General features: G+C 40.5%; 1 protein-coding gene across 1 annotated transcript in view; it reads right to left on the bottom strand.

Annotated features, from left to right (window-relative positions):
* The window catches only part of EIF3A (eukaryotic translation initiation factor 3 subunit A), a 38256-nt gene extending 16485 nt beyond the window's left edge, over positions 1 to 21771 (bottom strand). Inside the window, exons 1-12 of the mRNA XM_080823240.1 lie at positions 21582 to 21771; positions 13477 to 13667; positions 13156 to 13292; positions 12602 to 12765; positions 10687 to 10886; positions 7888 to 8096; positions 6088 to 6259; positions 3856 to 3960; positions 3380 to 3478; positions 1904 to 2020; positions 1251 to 1436; positions 373 to 720 (exon numbers count right to left, since the gene is read on the bottom strand). Coding sequence (XP_080679366.1) covers positions 373 to 720; positions 1251 to 1436; positions 1904 to 2020; positions 3380 to 3478; positions 3856 to 3960; positions 6088 to 6259; positions 7888 to 8096; positions 10687 to 10886; positions 12602 to 12765; positions 13156 to 13292; positions 13477 to 13667; positions 21582 to 21630 — 1977 coding nt within the window. The 5' untranslated portion in view covers positions 21631 to 21771. The remainder of the gene's footprint in view (positions 1 to 372; positions 721 to 1250; positions 1437 to 1903; positions 2021 to 3379; positions 3479 to 3855; positions 3961 to 6087; positions 6260 to 7887; positions 8097 to 10686; positions 10887 to 12601; positions 12766 to 13155; positions 13293 to 13476; positions 13668 to 21581) is intronic.
* Between the last annotated feature and the right edge of the window lie 915 nt (positions 21772 to 22686).

The raw sequence follows: 22686 nt of genomic DNA, 5'->3' as shown, positions 1-22686 counted from the left end.
GTGTATGGAAAATGTGGTTTTTCTAAAATCAAAAACCTAAATTATTTTCTATACAATGAGGAAATGCTCACAACGTGTAAACTTAAGCAATGTAAGAATGCTTTACAATAGCCTTATTTCCACTTCAATGTAGGGAAAACAAGGTGATCTTAACATCTATTTCTCATTACTCTAAACTGCACACACCCAACTCCACTTTAACAAGGGTTAAAAACTGCAGAGCCCTTAAAAACAAATGTTTACTTCACAGATTAATGAATCAGCTGTACCAAAGGGAGTGAAACCAACCAGACAACCCAACCTAATCAATAAACAGTAAAGGACTATGCTTCTGAGATGTGGATTCAAGTTAAGAAGTAATGTGTTACATACTTCGATATCAATATCTTTGAAAGCTTTGGCACCCAGTTCTGTTTTCTTGATCTGCTCCAAACGCTCACGGACAGTTTTCTTTTTAATTTGTTCATGTTCCTGTAAGATGCGCTCCTTCTCTCTCTCCTTCGCTTCCTGTCGCAGCCTCTCTTCTTCAGCCTTACGTACTTTCTGGAGCTCAGCTTCCCTCTGCTCCAGTTCCTCTTTCTCACGCTGAATATTCAGACTCTCAAGGCGCTCTTTCCTTTCCTCGATTGTCTGACGGCGGGCCAGAATACGCTGATGCTCTTTTCGTGAATTTTTAAGGTATGCAGTAACAGCCAACTGATGCTGTTCTTCTTTCTCTTGCTTTAAAGACAAATGCATTTTTAAAAAATTCTTGTGTGACACACACCATGACATTAGACATCAAATGATTATCAAATAACCCCGGCGCATTATCCTCACATGTCTGCATTTAAGAACAGGAGATGATTTTATTCAAGCTACTAGTTCCCAGCACCAAATACGATGACCTATACAGTCTTTTATCAATACGAGTGATGCAGCTAAAGAACCTTTATTTGCTAGGTCAAGTTTTCTCTGCACCAAATCTACATTAAAAAGTGTGCAAGCCACGGGGACATGCTCACAGACCCCACAAACAAGACAAGAACTTAAGCCGAGAGGAAAAGCCCAAGCACAGTACTCCCTATGGGTGTCGGGGAGGGAGGGCAGTCATGTGTGTAGAGGTAGATAACCAAAATTAGCCAATACGACTGAAGAGGAAATACAGAATAAGCCCATTTTCTCAGACTCCTCTCAAACCTTTGTATGTAAGACATAGCATAAGGGCCCCTCAAAAATTCTCTAGGTCATTTTCCCCCAAAGATACATACCAGTATATGAGCTGGCTTAATGACTTCAAGTGCCTTTGCAAGTACTGAGGACATCGCTGTCAGCTGATTTCTTATCTGTTCTGAAGGCATGCTTTGCAAATGAGGACCAATTGGAGCATCTTCCCGAGTAGCATAATTCAAATCAGATCCAAAACTAAGTGTCCGAGAAGTGTGGTCAATACGAACCTTTGGAGAATTAAGTAACATCATCAACAGTTACATCTATAAATAAGTATGAATCATTCTAGAAATAAATGACTTTTTTTTAAAAGATTTTATTTATTTATTTGACAGACAGAGATCACAAGTAGGCAGAGAGGCAGGCAGAGACAGAGAGGAGGAAGCAGGCTCCCAGCTGAGCAGAGAGCCCAATGTGGAGCTCGATCCCAGGACCCTGGGATCATGACCTGAGCCGAAGGCAGAGGCTTTAACCCACTGAGCCACCCAGGCGCCCTGAAATAAATGACTTTTGACAAAAAATTTCAACTGATCATAAGGGGAAAAAAAATAAGAATGTTAATTAAATACAAAAGCCAGAAGATTCACTCAGTACAACTTTAAAATGGTGTCAGTGAACCAAAAACTGAGAAACAAAGGATATGTGTTTTTCAGTCCTTAAAAGCCTCCCATCTCCGTGTGCCTTGGGCACATACCTGCAGGTCACAGTGCCTCGCTGCATCTACTATAGCCCGTTCCAGTTGGAAAGCATCAACAAAAGGAACCAGAGAGGTCAAACGAGAAAACTCAATGCTCTGATAAATTTGTGCCACCTGCATAAGAAACACAAGGTTAGTAACAACACCTATCATTTATTCAGCATTTTTTAAAAAAGATTTTATTTATTTGACAGAGAGATAGAAAGAGCGCAAGTAGGCAGAGCGGCAGGCAGAGGGAGAGGGAGAAGCAGGCTCTCCACTGAGCAGGGAGCCCGATTTACGGCTCGATCCCAGGACCCCGGGACCATGACCTGAGCCCAAGGCAGACAGTTAACTGACTGAGCCACCCACGTGCCCCTATTCAGTATTTTTTTTGTGCAGTCTTACACAAGCCTGAGAGTAGAAATTATGCCCATTTCTCAGAGAAAAGAAACTGAAGCTTAGACTAAGTGTTAACACTACATTGCTGGAGCTGGAATTCCAATTCAAGGCTATAAACCCCAAATGCTATGCTTTGAGCCACCACATTGTACCATTCCTCAGAAGCCCGATCCTTTCAAATTCTAGTTTTATAAAACAGAAAGCCCTAAATCGCCTTATATTTGTAGATAAAGACCTGCTACTTACCTAATTCACCTAAACACTTTCAATAAATTTGTCTGAAGGAGACTGGCAGCATTACAATTTAGTTATACTGCCAATTAACCTTCAACTAATTGTGTAGCACATAAGAAATAACACTGCTCACCTATACAAGAGAAGCAGGCCAATGGAATGTGCACAAATACTGCAAGCCAACGTATCATAAAAGCCCCTCCCCATGAAACAAATAAAGACAAAATAGGAACACTGAAGCCATATTATAAACCATAATCTTTAAACTTATTTAAGTCAGACTAAAATATGACAAAAGACTAACAATAACTAGTGTGAGAAACAGAAAAGACTTTCCCAATCACTGCTGGTAGGAGGGTTCATTAACAGAATCTTGAAGAGCTGCTAAAGCTTAAATGTGTAAGCCCTGTGACTAATTCCACTTCCTGGATGATAGAAAGCCACAGAAGTATGCAAAGATGTATATATGGAAATGTTCACTGCTGCAACATTTTCTAATAGCAAAAAAACCCTAGAAATACAGACTTCCATCAAAAGGGTCTGAATAAATAAATCACAGTAGTACCCTTTAGATAATGTAAAACCATGAAGGCATTAAAAGGAGTAAAAAAAATTTACACTGATAATGAGGAGAAATGTACAAAGATGGTGTTCAACAATAAACAAGAAAAGAGCAATTACAAATTACATAAAATAACTGCTTTTCAAATCAAACAGAAAGACTAGTTTTGGCAAGGCTGGAGTCTGGTGAAGGGTTAACTTCCTAGTGGTTCCTACATTTTTTACTGTTGTGATGAAAAAAACAACCGAGGGGAAAAATTCCAGTTCTAAATAGAACACTCGTTTACAACTGTTTACCTGCTGCAGAAGACGGAGTATGGTGTTGTTTTGCAGCTGTGGAACATACTGCTGCAACTCTGGCTCTTTTTCAGGTTGTTCCCGAACCCAATTTAGAACCTGTACAATCCAGTACATTCAAAAAGAATTATACTTTCTAAGTAACACTCAAACATTTGTGAAACTTTTCTGTTTTTTTAAACATAAAAACATCGCACAGTGCAGGGAAATACACACATAATACGAAGCTATACTGAGGCTTGTCTGAAGGTGACTGACAGCAATGGCTAAATCAGTCATGCTGCTAATTTACCTCCAAAGGTTTATTTAGCACATCAGAAATATCTTTTTTCCTGATGTAAAGAAAAAAAGACAATGAAATGTGCACTGAATTCAAATGTATAGGACAATACTTGTCTCTCAATATAAACAGAATCTATAATAGCACAAGGGCCAGCTATATGGTAGTATAACCAAACTAAAATACAAAGTCTTACCTTTGTGACTCTCTCACAGAGTTTTAGTGGGTTAAATTCTACTTCCAGCCAATTGTAAAGGTCTTTCACTTCAGGGACAACATACTGTAGTACGTTGAATCTGACCTATAATAAACAAAAGGTTTAATTTGCTGAAGGAAATTTTCCAACTAGATTTCCAACTGAACTGAGTATAAGTAAGAAAAATAGGGGATTGGAAATCTGGGAAACATCTGAAAAATTGGCCCCAACTCTCTTTAAATTCACCAGAAGAATTCAAAGGAAAACTATGTTTGAGTCTCTAACCCCAAATTATGCATCTATCTACAGTTAAATGTATGTCCCCCAAGAGTTTAGTAAGGATGTAAAAACTCTTAAATCAACATGATCAATAAAATATTTAGGAAGACAACTCATGTGTACAAGCTAATTTATTACCACTAGTAAGTAAAATACCACAGTTTACAAGTAACTGTATCACACAAAAATTACCTTAGCAACACTACCCATAATAGTCCCAAACTAGGGGGAAAAAAAAAGTGCATATAAGATTTTTTTTTTAAAGATTATTATTTGAGAGAGAGAGAGAGAGCATGAGCAGGGGGAGGGGCAGAGGGAGAAGCAGGTTCCCCACTGAGCAGGGAGCCAGAATCTGGGCTTGATCCCAGGTCCCTGAGATCATGACCTGAGCCAAAAGCAGACGCTGAGTCACCCAGGCGCCCCACTAAGATGTTCTTATACAAAAATGATCAAAGAAAAAACAGCTACATTCAACATGTGAATAAGTCTCACAAATGTAATGCTAAGAAAATGAATTTAACATACTGAATTTAAAAAAATGAATTTAACATATTAACACATATACAGAACTCAAATCTCATACAAAGTACACAGGCAAACTAGTATGTGGTGTTACAAATCAGGGTAGGCTACTGGGGGAGGGTGGGAAGCAGTGACTACAAACCACCTTAAGAGAATTTATCCAATTACATTTAGGATTTATATTCTTACATGGCACTAAAACTCAGCTAAGGATGCCACTGCATAACATTTCTTAAAAGGAGACAAAAAAGTGGCCTAATTTCATAAACCTCAAAACTGCTATAATTACATCTTACCTTACACCTAAGCTATAACCTAGAATGCATAATGCATGTGGATCTTTATCCTTCATATATTGGAACTGCTAACCAGCGACAGACTAACTGCAGGGACATACCAAGACCTGCAAGCACAGGAGTGTGTTCCCATACAGACCTACTTACTAGTCACAAGACTGAGGCAAACAGGGGTGCCATGGTGGCTCAGTGGGTTAAAGCCTCTGCCTTCGGCTCAGGTCATGATCCCAGGGTTCTGGGATCAAGCCCCGCGTCGGACTGTCTGCTCAGCAGGGAGCCTGCTAACCCCTCCTCTCTCTGCCTGCCTCTCTACCTACTTGTGATCTCTGTCAAATAAATAAAATAAAAATCCTTAAAAAAAAAAAAAAAAGACTGAGGCAAACAATGGCAGATCCTATCCCCACACATGAACACTCTAGTCTCTCTCCAATATAAAATGCATTCATGACTAATGGTCCACATTTCTTGAATACTTCTCTTTATAAATGCCCTTATTACTGAAATCAGCCGTGATCTAAGAATTCAAATAAAATTCTCCCAGCTCTAATTTTATTCCGATCAAGAAATTATTCTAGGGGCGCCTGGGTGGCTCCCGGGATCGAGCCCTGCATCAGGCCCTCTGCTCAGCGGGAAGCCCCCTTTTCCCTCTCCCACTCCCCCTGCTTTTAGTCCCTCTCTCGCTCTCTGTCAAATAAATAAACTCTTGGGGCGCCTAGGTGGCTCAGTGGGTTAAAGCCTCTGCCTTCGGCTCAGGTCATGATCCCAGGGTTCTGGGATCGAGCCCCACATCGGGCTCCCTGCTCAGCGGGGAGCCTGCTTCCTCCCCTCTCTCTCTGCCTGCCTCTCTGCCTACTTGGGATCTCTGTCTAATTAATTAATTAATTAAACTCTCTTAAAAAATTATTCTAGATTCGCCATTTAGCATCCCTTCCCCAAAGAGGAAATATGCTAAGATAGGCTCAGTCAGCTATTGTCCTGACATCGACCGGTACCCTTCCTATAAACTTCTGCACCTATCTCTGGGTACAATGAGGACTCAAACTAGACCATCCATCAGAACCATCTGCCATCAATTATAAAACATGACCATAAAATTTTCATTCTGAGCTGTAAGAATGCTCAAACTTATACCAACCATATCATTAATAAGGCCAATTCGTGTTGGTGGGGCTTGAAGACCTAGCAGTGTTGCAAGGCGACGTTGTTTTTCGACTATAATGCCATCCATATCCAGAAGTCGAGCAATATCAGTACGCTCAGGAGTAATAGGGATAGAAAGAGTGGCCAAAAGGACTCTGGTAGACATTCTGGAGAACAAAATTACAAATCTGTTAAATTTATGTTAACTAATTAAAAAAAAAAAAAACAACACTTCTTAACTGTCTGGCGAGACATGCGAGTGACAGGACACGTATACCATATTGGTGGACCATATTCACCTATGATATTCATCAAAATATGAGATGAAGAGAAACAGACTGTGCTAAAATGAATACCTGGGAGAAGCAGACCTTCACCCACCCACTTACTACTGTCAATATTTGCCAGCTACAGAAAAAGACTCTGGGGGCACCTGGGTGGCTCAGTCATTAACCACCTGCCTTTAGTTCAGGTCATGATCCCAGCTTCCTGGGATCAAGCCCCACACTGGGCTCCCTGCTCAGCAGGAAGCCTGCTTCTCCCTCTCCCACTTCCCCTGCTTGTATTCCTTCTCTTGTTGTCTCTGTCAAATAAATAAATAAAATCTTAAAAAAAAAAAAAAAAAGACTGGGTTTAAAATGTAAGTGAACATGACTGGGGGTTGGGGGATCGAGCAAGGACTCGTGGTGGGGCTAAATCTTAGCTTCCTTAGAGCACAAGAGGGAAGTCAGGTTAAATTCAGACCACTATAGGACATTAAGGATAGTGGGCTCTGGAGCCCAAGGGTCAAGGGTTAGAGTACCAGCCTCACCAGTTCCAAGACTGGAACCTAAGGCAAGATACTTAATTTTCTGAGTCAGGAGGCTATTGCAAAGATTAAGCAAAATAATCTATATAGAGTTAAATAGCCTAATGTTTATTATAATACTATTATGATAGCACTTTCTAAAGGGATTCTGTACAGAGGTACCTTAAGGAACCCAAGTTTGTTTTTTTAATCTCGGACATAGATTACATAAGGGACAGTGAATGATGTAATGACCACTGTCCTTAAGAGTTTCAAAGAAAACATTTTAGCAAAATTCATTTTGTTGGCTGCACGTATTGGTGTAAAGCCTAAAGAAAAACAATTTGGTGTACAAAATTCTACCAGAGGCCAAAATAACATGGTCTACCAATATGAAGAAAAAGTGTGGGTGTGAGCTCCCTGAGTCCAACTGAAATATAATAAACAAACAAACATGACTAAAAGAAAATAGGCCGCATGTATTGTTGAAAAAAATAAAGTGGTCTTTAGACTGCTAGGTTATAGATCCCTTTTCTATATTCGAACACACAATCAGTTTTATTTTATAATTGGAGAAAAAGTGACCTCATGGCAGCATTCATTTTAATTTTTTATTTTATCCTAAGACTAGACTTTAAATACCCTATATGGATAGAAAGCTCATATCTTAACACTGTCTTTCCTAATATTCGATTTTCTCAATCAGGTTTTTGGCAGAGTTGGTTATCAGACAAAAGACAGTTACCTGAAGACCAAGAATTCTACCAGAGAACAACCATGCCTGGAGACACTTCTGATCTCGAGCAGTGTACGAATTATACCGACAACCAGTGGGTATACTAGGGATGCTGCCAAGCAACATCCTAAGGGCAGTCCCCACGACAATAAAATTATCCAGCCCCAAATGTCAATGGTGCAGAGGCTGAGAAACCCTAACCTGGAACCATGCCATTTAGTAGAAGGTACTTATTTCATAATTCCAGTATTATTTGACTGTAACATTCTTACCTTTGCATCTCTTCTTGTGTAAGATTCTTTCTCATTTCTCTGGATAGATGGTAAAGACGATGGAGAGTAGATGCATGAAAAAGAGCATTTCCAGATTTCCAAAACACAGTTGAGACTTTATTATAATAATTTGCCATCAACTGAGGTTTAGGTGGTTTTTTAGACAAGGTGAACAGTCCATGAATATCTTCCACAGCTTTGAATGCTTCCTAAAATTAGTAGTATAAATTAGCCACTGCATTCTAAACAAATCCAATTCAAATCTCCTTACTCTTTATGAAATCTAGAACACAAAATACTGAATTACAAAAAGTAGGAAGTAAAATCCGTTTATGTTCCTTTTATTCACCTGTAATTTAGTATCTGATATATTTCAGAAAACTGCCTTGATCACAGAAATACTAAATCCTTAAACTTCTTCAAATTAGACAGAACAGACTTGGGAAAAAAAGGGGGGGGGGGCATTGCCCTTTCAGCCACAACATGACACTCCACTCAGCCCAGTTCAAGATGCTAATGAACTTCAGCGCTGGTGCTCATAACCTTTTAAAAAAATTTTTTTTAAGACTCTATTCATTTGCCAGAGAGAGAGAGAGAGAGAGAGAGAGAACACACAAGCAGGCAGAGAGGCAGGCAGAGCCTGCGAGAGAAGCAAGGCTCCCCGCCGAGCAAGGAGCCCGATGCGGGACTCTGGGATCATGACCCGAGCCGAAGGCAGCGGTTCAACCAACCGAGCCACCCAGGCGTCCCTGCTCATAACCTTTTAAAGGAGATAAGGTATATCTTAACATGTGCCAACTAATATAAACAGAACACAGGCTGTTGCTTTCTTTGTCCCTTTCTTGGTAGCAAGGGTGAATTTTAAGAAGATGCCAAATATCTGTAAGGATATACATCTGCCCCACAGAGAATTTTGTAAAATTCAATTTTATTAGTCTTTCTACCAACCAGCCCCAGCCTGAAGCCTGACTTAACTAGATTAGCTAACAACTATCTTGACAACTTTGTCAACTGTGCTTTAATTTACAAAAGTTATTTGTAAATCCTATTGACTATCCTGAAAATGTTTCAAAATATACTTTAAAAAATGTTATTATATGCTTACAAATTTTTCCATAACAGATCATTTTATTGATTAAATGTCATCCTTCTGAGAGAAAACAGATCAATGGATTCTTTTTTTTTTTTTAAGATTTTATTTGTTTATTTGACAGAGATCATAAGTCGGCAGAGAGGCAGGCAGAGAGAGAGGGGGAAGCAGGCTCCCTGCCGAGCAGAGAGCCCGATGCGGGCTTGATCCCAGGACCCTGAGATCATGACCTGAGCCAGAAGGCAGAGGCTTAATCCACTGAGCCCCCAGGCACCCCAGATCAATGGATTCTTAAGGATAAGGGTGGAGTCAGTTGCAAAGAGCAACAAGGGAGTTTTGAGGAAATGTTTTACATCCTGATTACAGTGGTGACTACATTTTTCCATTTTCAGGGTGTTTTGTGGAATGTCAATTACACTTTAATAAATGTGACAAAAGATTTAAGTGCATCACTATCACACTACTTGGAAAAATGTGTAAGAAAAAATCTGGAAGGACACAAAACACAATACAGAGGTTATTTCTGAGTAATAAGATAAGGGGTGAATAGTTTCTTCTTTCTACTTATCCACTTGTTCTAATAACAAGCATGTTTGTCTTCTATAGAACCTCTTTTTCGTTATTTCATCAGGCAGTGTTTTAAGGGTGACCCTACAGAAAGGAAAATATTTTGGAGAGCAGGAGATCACAGTTTCAATTGGCTGAAAAACTACCAATCTTCTTCCTCTGTAATTTCAATTAGATTTTTTTCTTTGGTCAAATATTTAAAAGCTTCAAACTGGACTACAAAATTATGTGAAAGTATCTTTGTGGAATTCTTTTTTTTTAAAAAGATTTATTTATTTATTTATTAGACAGAGATCACAAGTAGGCAGAGAGGTAGGCAAAGAGAGAGGGGGGAAGCAGGCACCCTGCTGAGCAGAGAGGCTGACTTGGGGCTCGATCCCGTACTCTGGAATCATGACCTGAGCCGAAGGCAGAGGCTTTAACCCAGTGAGCCACCCAGGCGCCCCTCTTTGTGGAATTCTTAACATAAAAAGCCCAAGTAGTTGAGAAGTCTCCCAACACCGCCGAGATTTCCGATGTAGGCTCTCCCCACAGGTGTACTAGGCCGAAGCAACACTAAGAAATCTAGGAGACAATCTACTATAGTGTTTCTCCAACATCCACAGTAAAGGGACAAATTGTTTTTTTAAAGTTTCCAACCTACTACTGCCAATATTTTTATAAATACAGCAAGATTATTACAAAAATAAATTGAAAAGACAAGCTTAGCTTTCCTAAACAGAGTAAACACACATGAAATTACTATGAAACTGCTACCAAAAACAAAACAAAAAACCCCACCCTTAATAAATGTATATTCCCCTCTGTAATTATTTCATCCTGGAGCAGTACACAGTTCACAGACAGGCAGTGAACCACACTTTGAGCAGCAATGAGAATAAATTGTTTTATATGGAAAGCCACCCGGTCCAAAAGAGATTACCGGATTTGGCCCTGTTTTCACAGCAGTCAACTAGAACCCATATCCTGAGACTGCCTGTCCAGAACTCTTGGTTATCCACTAAACAATCTTAAATTTCTCAATTATCTACTGAAATTAACCAGTAAGTATCAAGATGAAGATACTCATTTACTCACAAGGGAAAAAAATAGTAGTATGGGTTATTATGACTACAAAAGAGAGCAAATAGTTCAAAACATACCTGCCATAATTCCATACTGATAGCACTGTCCAACTGAACAAGCCTGGTTTCCAAATGCATGGACTGGCTCTCTGGATTATTAAGATTGATTGCTGTACTCTGGTTATGGTGACGCTGAATCTGTGACAAGTGCATTCTCAAATTGTCACACAGCTTACGGAATTCCGCCTTACGGGTGTATTGGAGGCAGAATTTGAAAGCTACAAGCATAATTGTAAGATATGTCAGGTACTTTCCACCATCACCAAGTATCTGAATTAGTTTTATTTCAAATATTAAGATCAGTTATTTTAACAAGATTTTATCAAACTTATAATCCGTCTTCAGAAATCATTAGTAAATGGTCACTTCATCACATGTCTTGACCATCTTTTGGACATAGTCCTGGCCTAGAACTAGAACTTGGTTCTGGAGTTCTATAAGAGTTTACAAACGGGAAGCTATTGAAATTAAAGTGTAGAAGGGACTCACCTTTCAAAGATCTACCACTTCAAATCCTAAAGGAACAAAAAATTCTAGCCTGAAATAGAGAGTCTTGCTACCAACAACTGCGGGATTATGGTAACCTGATTCAACTGTGTACATAGATGTGTACCTTAACTACTTGCTGTACTAAAATAATTTTCTACCATCATATATGCAATAACAACTGTTTCAGAATTCCTCTGCTCTTAAAAAAAAAGAGATTTCTATTTCAATAGGCCCAAAACAAAGGGATGCAGCTTAACTTCAAGTTAACATTTATATTAAGTTATCAAAAACCCCAAATGTTCTTATGTTAAATGAAAATACGCATATGCTAGTCATGTAAGCAATACAGAACACAGGTTCTAATACTCACAGTAAAATATTCTTAAAGTTACTTACAACTTGAATAAACAAATGCCAATCGTCCCCAAATTGCAAAGAATGGCAATACAAGGTTGTACTAAGGGCAAAGTAAGAAAAAGCCAAAGCCACTCTCAAGTCACATAATATTCCATTCATATACAGTTAAAAAGCTGCATTAACAGCAAGTGACAATAAGGAAAAGATACAAGATTGAGAAAACAGACTTCATATAGCTCAGGATTCAAAATACAGTTAATCCTTAAACAAGGGTTTGAACTATATAGGTACACAAACATGTAGATTTTTTTGGTACAGTACTGTAAATTTATTTTGTCTTCCTTATGATTTTAACACTTTCTTTTCCCTACCTTCCTGTTTTAAAAATCCAGTATATAACACATATAACCTAAAAAATATGTGTTTATCAACTGTTTATGTTACCGATGAGGCTTCTGATTAGTAAGCCAGTGGTAGTAAGGTTTTGGGTAGTCAAGTCACAGGTGGATTTTCAATTGTGCAGGAGTGGGGGCAAAGGGGTGTGTCTGTCAGCACCTCTAACAACCCACCCCTCTAGCTGTTCAAGCGCTGTTTGTGTATGCAGAGTAACAACTGGATACTTTCTATGACTATCCCGACTCATTAAAATCCCTTAGTTCTATATTCAGTGATACTGTTTAAGAAAATAAAACTATGCATTTTTCAAGGAATCCTAGAAGTCCAAAGCTTAAGAAGACCTTAGAAATCCACAGCATGGTTGAGAATATGCAACAGTGAAATCAAAAGAAGAACTCAAGTTTATCAGAAAGCAATCAAAGAAGTTCCAGTTATGGTTTTAGTCACCTGTAAAGTCCCAAAATGACTTTGTCTTTCAAATATTCATGAAGTGGATTTCATACAGAATTACCCTAACAAGTAAAACAAATTTCTTATAGTCACTTATTTAATACTTAAATGAATGCCAATCATCTTTCAATAAGAATAAAAACTATAAAATAAGTACTGTGGAGACAATCAGGTTAACTCTGTCCATCTTTTGCAAAATATTTTCCTAAAAGTCAACTTTTCAAATCAGTTTTCATCTTACCTTGTTGGGCAATATCATGGTAGAGACGCTCTACTCTAGAATTGTTTCGAAGAAGGTCCAAACACTGTCTATAGGATTCCCAAAGGAACTTAACCCATGGAGTTAAGAGCAGTCTGTCAGTACGATCCTGAGTGTCTTCACCACTTACAGCACTTAAGAGAACACTTTAAAAAAAAAAAAAAATCCGCATTTAAAAAGTTGAAAGCATTTTCGACGTGATCTCCTACTTTGTTCTATGATTAAAAAACCAAAACCAACAACGGTCAATATAAAAAAGTGCAAATTCTTCCTGCAACTTTGGATGCACTGTAAAGCTGTCATGCATCCAAATATCTGAATCCCCAACACGTATTACAACCACTGAAATCAGTATTTGCCTCTATCTGAAGATTTTCTGGTCTTACAAATTTTGAATAGTATGGTTTTGTTACTATACACTTAGAATTCCGAAGATAAGCATTCTTTCTAATGAAAATCTACACCTCAAATGAGGATGATGGAGACACATGTGAAGAAAAACTGAGGAAAACAAAGCAGCAATTTAACCTCCATACCTCTCAGGGGTTTGAATATTGTCCAGATCTTCGATGTCCAGGACCATCTGCTGAGATTCTTCTTTAGCGGCTTCAGTTTTCTCCTCTGCCAATTTCAAATAAGCCCTAACAACATCCTCTAGAGATTTGATGTTCACCTAACCAAAGAGAAAGAGAGAAAAAAAGAGAGCAAGGAGCCTTAAAACACTTTCTCAACAAACCATGAAATATTTTAAGAGCAAATTTTAGGATATAAAACATACAATAACTCTGGAAAGTAAAGGCCTCCGAAAGTTACTAAAAGCACTTACTAAAAAATATAAAACCCAGCTCATTTCGTACCTGTTGACAAATGTTCTTATACTGGTACAATCCCTCTTTAGCCAAATGGCTCTTGCGAAGATCCACACAAAGTTCCAAGTATTTCAACATAATCGGCTCGTGTATCTTTTGCCATGTTCTGTGTTTCTTACTTTTCATAACATCATAAAGAACATCCAAAGCAGGCTGCTTTTTGCCAACCTCAAGAAATTCTGGAAAAATAATTCAGGAAAATCAAAGTTCATTATGCATACTATATAGAAGTCTAAATCTTGCTTAAATTGGCTATTTTAATTTCTGAAGTCACTACCATCTCTTTTTAGATCACATTTATTTTCAACATCTAGAGCCATGCCAAAATTATCTGAGTTAAAACAATGAAAAACTGGTACTATCTCAAAATATGGTCTACAGATAAAACTGGATTTCACTGAATTACATTGTACCAAATGTGTTCTAAGTTCCAGAAATTGAAGTCATGAGGGGAAAAAAATCTCTCCCCAGCAAACACCATAAACTCAAGTGTATCTTCAGTCACAGTGATCTGGCTGAGGAAATTTTTACTAGTTCATGCTAAGACTCCACAGGCAGAAAAATCATTAGATTAGCAATTTGACAGTCAATCAGATTGACTCTGTTCCCTTTAAGATCAACTGACTGTTTATGTGGGCCTGCTTTTGGGTTCTCTATTCTGATCACTCTCTATTCCAATGTTTTTAGTCTTTTGCTAATACCTCACCATCTTGATTACTATAGTCTTCAAACCAAGTAGTGTGAGTACTCCAACTTTGTTCTTCAGTATTATTGGGCTTACTAAGTCTTTTACCTTTCCATATAGACTCAGAATTAGTTTGTTAATATCTATAAATTAGCTCACTGGAATTTTCATTCAAATTTTTTGATTCTGAATCTACATATCAAATTTGGGAGAATTGACAATTTAACAATATTTAGTCTTCCAAACTACGGAATAGCTCTTCACTTATTTTTCCAGAGTAAACATGAAAAAAAAATATTAAGACAAACCCCAAATTAGGGGGACATTCCACAAAATACTTGACCAGTACTCCTCAAAACTTATCAAGGTTATCAACAAGGAAAATCTAAGGAACTGTCATAACAAGGGGAGGTGTCTACGGAGATTTGACAATTAAATGTAATATGGTATCCTAGAAGTGATCCTGGAATTCAAAAAAGGACACAAGGAAAAGCTAGAGAAATGTGAACAAAGTATAGACTTTCGTTAACAATGTATCAGTACTGGTTCATTACTTGTAACAAATATAACAAAATGATATACAATATCAACAGGTTTGGTTTATATGGAAACACTCCGTACTATCTTCGTAATAATTCCGTTAAGTCTTGAACTTCTAAAATTAAGTTTATTTAAAAAAATAGGGGTGCCTGGGTGGCTCACTTAGTTGGGTGCTGGCCTTTGGTTCAGGTCATGATCCCAGGGTCCTGGGATGGAGCCCCTTATCAGGCTCTCTGCTCAGCCAGGAGCCTGCTTCTCTCTCTCTGAAATAAGTAAATAAAATCTTTTTTAAAAGTTTATAAAAAAATAAAGTTTAGGGGCGCCTGGGTGGTTCAGTGGGTTAAGCCTCTGCCTTCGGCTTGGGTCATGATCTCGGGGTACTGGGATCGAGCCCCGCATCGGGCTCTCTGCTCAGCAGGGAGCCTGCTTCCTCCTCTCTCTCTGCCTGCCTCTCTGCGTACTCTCTCTGTCAAATAAATAAAATCTTTAAAAAAAAAAAGCTTTAAAAAAATAAAATAAAATAAAATAAATAAAGTTTAGGGGCGCCTGGGTGGCTCAGTGGGTTAAAGCCTCTGCCTTCGGCTCAGGTCATGATCCCAGGGTCCTGGGATCGAGCCCCGCAATCGGGCTCTCTGCTCAGCAGGGAGCCTGCTTCCCTTCCTCTCTCTCTGCCTGCCTCTCTGCCTACTTGTGATCTCTGTCTGTCAAATAAATAAATAAAATCTTAAAAAAAAATAAAGTTTATTTTTAAAGACAAACAATTTTAGAATGCATAGCAAAGAAAATTATATACTTATGAATTTAGCACCAACTAAACCTGAAGGCATCCTGCATATGGCAGTATTTCAAAATCCAGTTCCAATCTCAGGTTTTATGTATACTGCTCATTTTGAAATTCAGTCAAAGCAAAGACTCCTCCATCACATTCTTTTTTTTTTTTTAAAGATTTTATTTATTTGACAGAGAGACAGAGAGCACAAGTAAGCAGAGCAGCAGGCAGAAGGAAAGGGAGAAGCAGGCTCTCCCCCAAGAAGGGAGCTTGATTCTCCCCCAAGCAGGGAGCTTGATGTGGAACTCGATCCCAGGACCCTGGGGTCACTCCTGAGCCAAAGGCAGCCATTTAACTGACTGAGCCACCCAGGCACCCTCCAACACGTTATTTCTGACAAAGGTTAAAATTTAACCTATTTTTTCTCATCTTTTATTTTCCTATGCACAAAACTCAGTAAATGGATAGCAGGGACAGGGAAGCAATCTAACCTAAGTCATCTCCTTATGTCCAACTTAAAAATCAGTAACTGCCAAATTGCACACAAAAAAATCTTTCCACCAAACATTTGGAAAGTAATTTGGGGAACCAAAACACTAGTTTACGCCATTTTTTAAAAAGGTCCTAAACACTACATTTCCACTGTCAAAAAAATCATTGTTTTGGGGGCACCTGGGTGGCTCAGTTTGTTAAGCGACTGCCTTCAGCTCAGGTCATGATCCCAGGGTCCTGGGATCTAGCCCCCCACACTGGGCTCCCTGCTCAGTGGGAAGCCTGTTTCTCCCTCTGCCATTCCCCGTTCTGTGCTCTCCTGCTCTGTCAAATAAATAAAATCTAAAAAAAATAAATAAATAAAATAAGGGGGGGTCTGTGGGGCTCAGTGGGTTAAGCCTCTGCTTTCGGCTCAGGTCATGATCTCAGGGTCCTTGGATCAAGCCCCACATCGGGCTCTCTGCCTGCCTCTCTTGTGATCTGTCAAGTAAATTTTTTTAAAAAGGGCGGGGGGCACCTGGGTGGCTCAGTGGGTTAAAGCCTCTGCCTTTGGCTCAGGTGATGATCCCAGGGTCCTGGGATGGAGCCCCGCATCGGGCTCTCTGCTCAGCGGGGAGCCTGCTTCCTCCTCTCTCTGCCTGCCTTTCTGCCTACTTGTGATCTTTCTCTTTCTGTCAAATGAATAAATAAAATCTTAAAAAAAAAAAAAACTTTAAAAAAAGAGAATCATTCTTTTCCTTGTAAGGAAAAAATCTTTAACAAAGAATTATTTTCAAGAGTTAACACCATACAACATTATAAACCATGTAACTGTGCTAGGAAGACAACAGGCAGAAATGTCCCTTAACTGGGAGTTTTACTAGATCTACAGATTTAGTAATTCTCTATTATTTCTTCTCCCAACTATCACATCTTTCAGGAATGTTGCTTCTGAACATTCCTTCCAGCAGGAAAACTACAAACAAAACTCCAACTCTGGTATATTAACAAGTTTGCAATGAGATAAATCACAAAATACACAGAAATAAGTATCTTTACACAGTAATGTATGTCACTCCATATTATACCAAATCATATATTTTTTTAAGATTTCATTTACTTATTTGACAGAGAGAGAGAGATCACAAGTAGGCACAGCGGCAGGCAGAGAGGGGGAAGTAGGCTCCCTGCTGAGCAGAGAGCCTGATGCAGGCCTCAATTCCAGGACTCTGAGATCATGACCCAAGGTGAAGGCAGAGGCTTAACCCACTGAGCCACCCAGGCGCCCCTCAAATCATAATCTTCACATGCAAATGAAAACAAACCCTTCTACAATAATTCAAGTCAATGTCAACGTTAATCCTGGCAATATGGTGAAAAGTCCATTTTCATTTGAGTCCATTTTATTACCAAAAACAAAAAAAAAAAAAAAAAACTCTCTAAGAGGAAAACAAAAATGTAATACAACTAGATACTTTGTTAGAATAATAAGCCTTTCCTGGTCTAAGGGGAGGACCTACCTATCTTCTTCCTGAAGCATACCTATGCAAGGTTATTTTGTAAAATCCAACAGTACCTCAGGTGTTTTTAACAACTATTTAACAGAAAAGGTTTCTATCAGCCAAAAATTTGGAAGTAAATGTTTTTTGTTAAATTTATCATTCACATTATAAATACCACAGCAGCAGCACCAAAACAATCTATTATATCCAATTCCCAGTCTTACACTGAGGATTTAGATCTTTTAGTATTCTATATAAACACTTGTCAAAATGCTTGTAACACAGAACAGGCACAAAGAGTTAAAGTTGAGAGCTGGCCACAGCACGGTGATGACAAAATAATAAACCATCTAAAAATAATTTACCTACCCAATCTCTTATTTTTAAATAGGGGAGTGTGATTTTTTAATGTCACTCTAAAAAATTGGAAATCTTGTTTAGGGGTAGAAGCAAAACTAATTTTTGTTTGTTTGTTTGTTTTTAAAGATTTTATTTATTTATTTGACAGACAGAGATCACAAGTAGGCAGGCAGGCAGGCAGGCAGGGTGGGGGGGGGGGAAGCAGGCTCCCTGCTGAGCAGAGAGCCCGATCCGGGACTCGATCCCAGGACCCTGAGATCATGACCTGAGCCGAAGGCAGAGGCTTAGCCCACTGAGCCACCCAGGCGCCAACTAATTTTTTTTTTTTAAGATTTTATTTATTTATTTGTCAGAGAAAGAGTGAGCATGAGCACGAGCATGAGCACAAGCAGAGGGAATGGCAGACAGAGGGAGAAGTAGGCTCCCCTCCAAGCAAGGAGCCAGATGCAAGACTGGATCCCAGGACCCCAGGATCATAACCCAAGCAGAAGGCAAAGGCTTAACCAACTGAGCCACCCAGGCATCCCTAAAAGTAATCTTCACTTCCTAAACAGCCAATCAAAATTTATGATTCCAAGTTCCACTTTCAAACTCTGAAACAACAAGTTTAAAGAAATCAAAGCACATGCACTAAAAAATATTTTCTAGGACAACTCCACCAACACCAAGAAAAAAAGCAAACATGGATACCAAGCAAGGATGTTTTTAAAGGAAAAAAATCGAATGGGAACAGATTATCATGATAATCCACGAGGGTGAGTTCCAGTCTTTACCCTAATTTACATACTGGGAGAATTTAGTTCCTCTTAATTATCTAATAAGGAAAAAGAAAGTTTTTGAGGCTAGAAAGAAATACCACACATTAAAGGCTCTATTGCAGTGTTTTTAAAAATGTTCACTTCCCTCATATTCTTGAAATAAAGATTAAAATCTGGAATTAAGAACTAATACTCAGAGGATAGGCATTCTGAGCTTACCTTTCAGACACAAGGACAAACTATCTATCCTAAAAGATAAAGTTTAGGTCAGCCCTTCAATATTAGTAGTTGATTTGCGCTACAGACCACGTGGATAAGCTACAACGTTACACAATTTGTGGGTTCAATGACAACTTTATAAATCACTGGTAGAATCTAAACTAAAAGGCTGTTACAAGATCAGAAGCAATTAATTCCATACTACTGACAACATAATCTGGAAAAGGGGCTTTCTCCAAATGATTTCGCTGCATGAATTTCTTGCCTGTAACTGCTAGGCCAAGTTCTCATCTTCCCAAATGATTACTATGATCATTTCCAAAAATACTGTTCTGAATTACAAACTCAGAGTGACCTGAACTATTCCAAACTTATTCACATTTTATTAAAATAAAACGGATTAGTTCTGAATGTGTTTGAGGCCACAAATGTTACAGATAAAACACATACATAAAATGAGATTTTCTCCACCAAATGAAATGTGGTTTTATAATCCTACTTTTAAGTTTTGTAAGCAGTGCCATGTGCCATCCACATTCTGCTCACTTTAACACTTTCAGACAGCAGCTCTCATTCACAAGATCAAAGGTACAGAAGGTACTACTTGAAAGCTAAGTCCTCTACTACAGAAACATCCAACCTACCTGTTAAAAGGACTGCAGCAAGGAGACAGTACAGCCTTATAAAAACCCACACAAAATTAAAGTCCCCCCACCAAGTGTCCCTTGCTCATCTCGCCCACTTTAATTTCAGATGCTTTCCCCAACTTTCCTTCATGAATCAAATCTATTTCAACTTAGAAAACATGTAAAAGTATTTAAGATTTGCTACACATTGGAGAACCCTTCTAATTAAAAAAAATTACTGAAATACTAAGCTCATGTGAGATTCAGAAGGGAGGAGTAATGAAAGAAACAAGGCCTGAACACAACAAATGTGTGATATTTAGGCCATCAAGACTACAGTGCTTCAGACTACTAGCATAGGAAAAACGCCTGAACCAAATGACTGTGAAACAGATCTACAATAGCAATTAGAACAGTACCTGAATCCCAGTCATTCTGTATACCATAATATAATTCTAAGTTTTTAAACATAGAAAAAAATTCTAACTTTGCTACAGTTCATTTTATAGTGATAAATTTCCATTTCAATCTGTAACATCCTTGGGCGCCTGGGTAGCTCAGTGGTTGGGTGTCTGCCTTCAGCTCAGGTCATGATCCTGGGGTCCTGGCATTCCGACTCCCTGCCCAGCAGGGAGTCTGCTCCTCCCTCTCCCTCTGATCCTCCCCACCCCCCCCTTCCTGCATACTCTTTCTCTTACATAAATAAAATCTTACAAAAGAAAAAAAAAAGAAATTAACAGTTAATTCTTGCCTGTTCTATTAGATCACTGGTTAAAATGAGTAGTCATCAGATCTAAGTTGTAGTTTTAACCGATTTTTAAAACAATTACTGTACTTTATTCCCAAGAATGTGGAATTACATCTCACTGTTACCAACCCCCCAAATTGTTACTTTTAAAATAACAACGATGCGACACACACCTTTAGTCCTGACAAGTTATCAGCAGTATTAATTTTATGTATTGACTGAAATTGAACTTTTCATAAGAGAAATTTTCAAGCAAGCTAACAAAATAAGCTCCATAAACATAAAACTCTAATAGGCGCGGTATATCCACCTACAACATGGATAAGACCCAAAACCTGTTTGGGTAAAGAAAGGGTGAAAATAAGAGCCATGAACGCCCCACACACTTCGAAATTGCTCGGCTTAAAAAACTCTAAACGAGAAAGTTTTTAAAAACCAGAGCAATGCATAAGACATCTGCACCCCCAAAATGCCAACGTAATAAATGCCTCTTGAATACACCACCACACGCACAAGTTCTCCTGAAAGGGCCCGTGGCTTAAGTACATCTAGAAATAAAAATCGCAGGCAATAGCGCTGTGGCGAAAAAACGTCTATCTGAAAGTCTAGAGACCGTGGTTCTAGTCTCCTGGCTCAACAACTAACTCCGAGTGACCTTGGGTAAACATTCTCTCTAGGCCTCAATTTCGTTATCTTTAAGCGAGAACTTGAATTCCCTCTCTTACAGTATTAACTCTGTTCCAACTTCATGTGATCAGGAATGGACTTTGGGGCTGCCAATAATCAATGCCAGAAAAAACAGATAACAGGTTAAATGGGTCAGAGCCCCCGAAACGGAGATATACGTAAGGTAAGTGGACCCTGACCCAGCAAAGGCCGGCGCTGGATTTGGGGGGCGGAGGTGTCTGCAGGAAGGCCGGAGGTGGGACTGCCCGGCTCCCGGCGCCCGCAGGAGGTGGAGTCGAGGTTCTCGCGTGCATTGTCCCCGGGAGGGAGCCATGTTTCTTCCTCCCCGGCACTCCCAGATGGCGGCTGGGGGCGCGGGGCCTAAGCAACCGAAAACCCGGCGACCTGGGGCTCCGGGCGGAGGCGGACAAGGGGGGTAAGGAACTCGGGCCCCGGAAACCCGTCTCCCGGACCGCGGCCCCCGAGACCCAGCAGGAGGGGGCGGGGGGAAGGAAGGGCCCCCCAAAGCGACGGTTCCCAGCTCCGCACCTCCCACCCGCTCCGGGCGGTTGGAGCGAGAAGGGAAACCATGCCCACCCACGGACCGGGACCGCGGCGGGCAGGTCGCATCGACCACCTCTCCGGCCTCAGCCGGGCAGCGGAGCGGCGAGCAGCAGGCCGGGGCTCCTCGACCTCCGAGGCCTCGGGCCGACCCAGCCTGGCGCGCCCCGATCCCCTACCCTACTCACCGTTGGCGCGTTTGAGGGCATTTTCCGGCCTCTGAAAATAGGCCGGCATCTTGGCGGCAGGCTCAGCTCACCCGGCGTCAGCGAACTCCTTAGTGGCCCGGGCCGGGAGAGGAGACGAACGGGAACCAGCGCGAGGTTCCACGCGCCTCGCCAGCAGTCGCCCGCGCCCAGCCGGCCAGAGACGGAAAGGAAGGAGCCACGTGACCCCCGCACGGCGGCGCCGCCACCGCCCAGGCCCCGGATGTAGGGGAGGGGGGGAGCGGTCCTCCGCGCGCAGGCGCGCTGCTCTCGCGCGCGCCGGCTGACGTGGCGGCTGCTGCCATCCTCCTCGCGCGCCGCTTCCCCCTCCCGCCTCGTCGGGGAAAAGCTATGGGAGAAGGTTATCAGGCCCCTTTCTCCTTGAGGGAGAATGGGGGTGAGAAAGGTGATACTTGTGTCAGAGCCTCTGACTGGCGAGAAAGAAGGCGTGTGCACAGATTTTGGGACGCGCTTTGTGCGAAGTCATGCAAAGTTACAGTCAGGTCGGGGCACCTGGGTGGCTCAGTGGGTTGAAGCCTCTGCCTTCGGCTCAGGTCATGATCCCAGCGTCCTGGGATCGAGCCCCACGTCGGGCTCTCTGCTCGGCGGGGAGCCTGCTTCCTCCCCTATCTCTGCCTGCCTCTCTGCTTACTTGTGATCTGTCTGTCAAATAAATAAATAAAATCTTAAAAAAAAAAAAAGTTACAGTCAGGTCCCATTCGCCCAAGGAATGATCTGTCGCCGCTGAATGAAAATGCCGAATATATTCGTTTATCGGACATGCGCTGAGCAACCGTCGCTAGGCCGGCGCTGCTCACCGCTGGTTAATAGCAGTGACCTGCCCCTTGACGGACTAGCAGAGGAAGGAGGGACGCAGTAATTACATTAGCAAGCTTATTTCATATCGGTAAAGTTGAAAAGTTGCTGACACAAAGATTGTCCGGAGGATGGGAGCCCTCAGAGAAGGTGAGTTTTGAGCTGAGACCTGAAAGACGGGCACAGACTGGAGACAGTCATCTGGCAAGAGGACAGAAGTTCTGCATCAGAACAGACTTTGCATAATGTTTGAAGATACATGAGAGTGTTC

The sequence above is a fragment of the Martes martes genome (genome assembly GCF_963455335.1).
Source record: "Martes martes genome assembly, chromosome: 14".
NCBI classification, from domain to species: Eukaryota; Metazoa; Chordata; class Mammalia; order Carnivora; family Mustelidae; genus Martes; species Martes martes.
The sequence above is the reverse complement of the archived record's forward strand: the minus strand, read 5'-3'. Positions and strand labels throughout refer to the sequence as shown.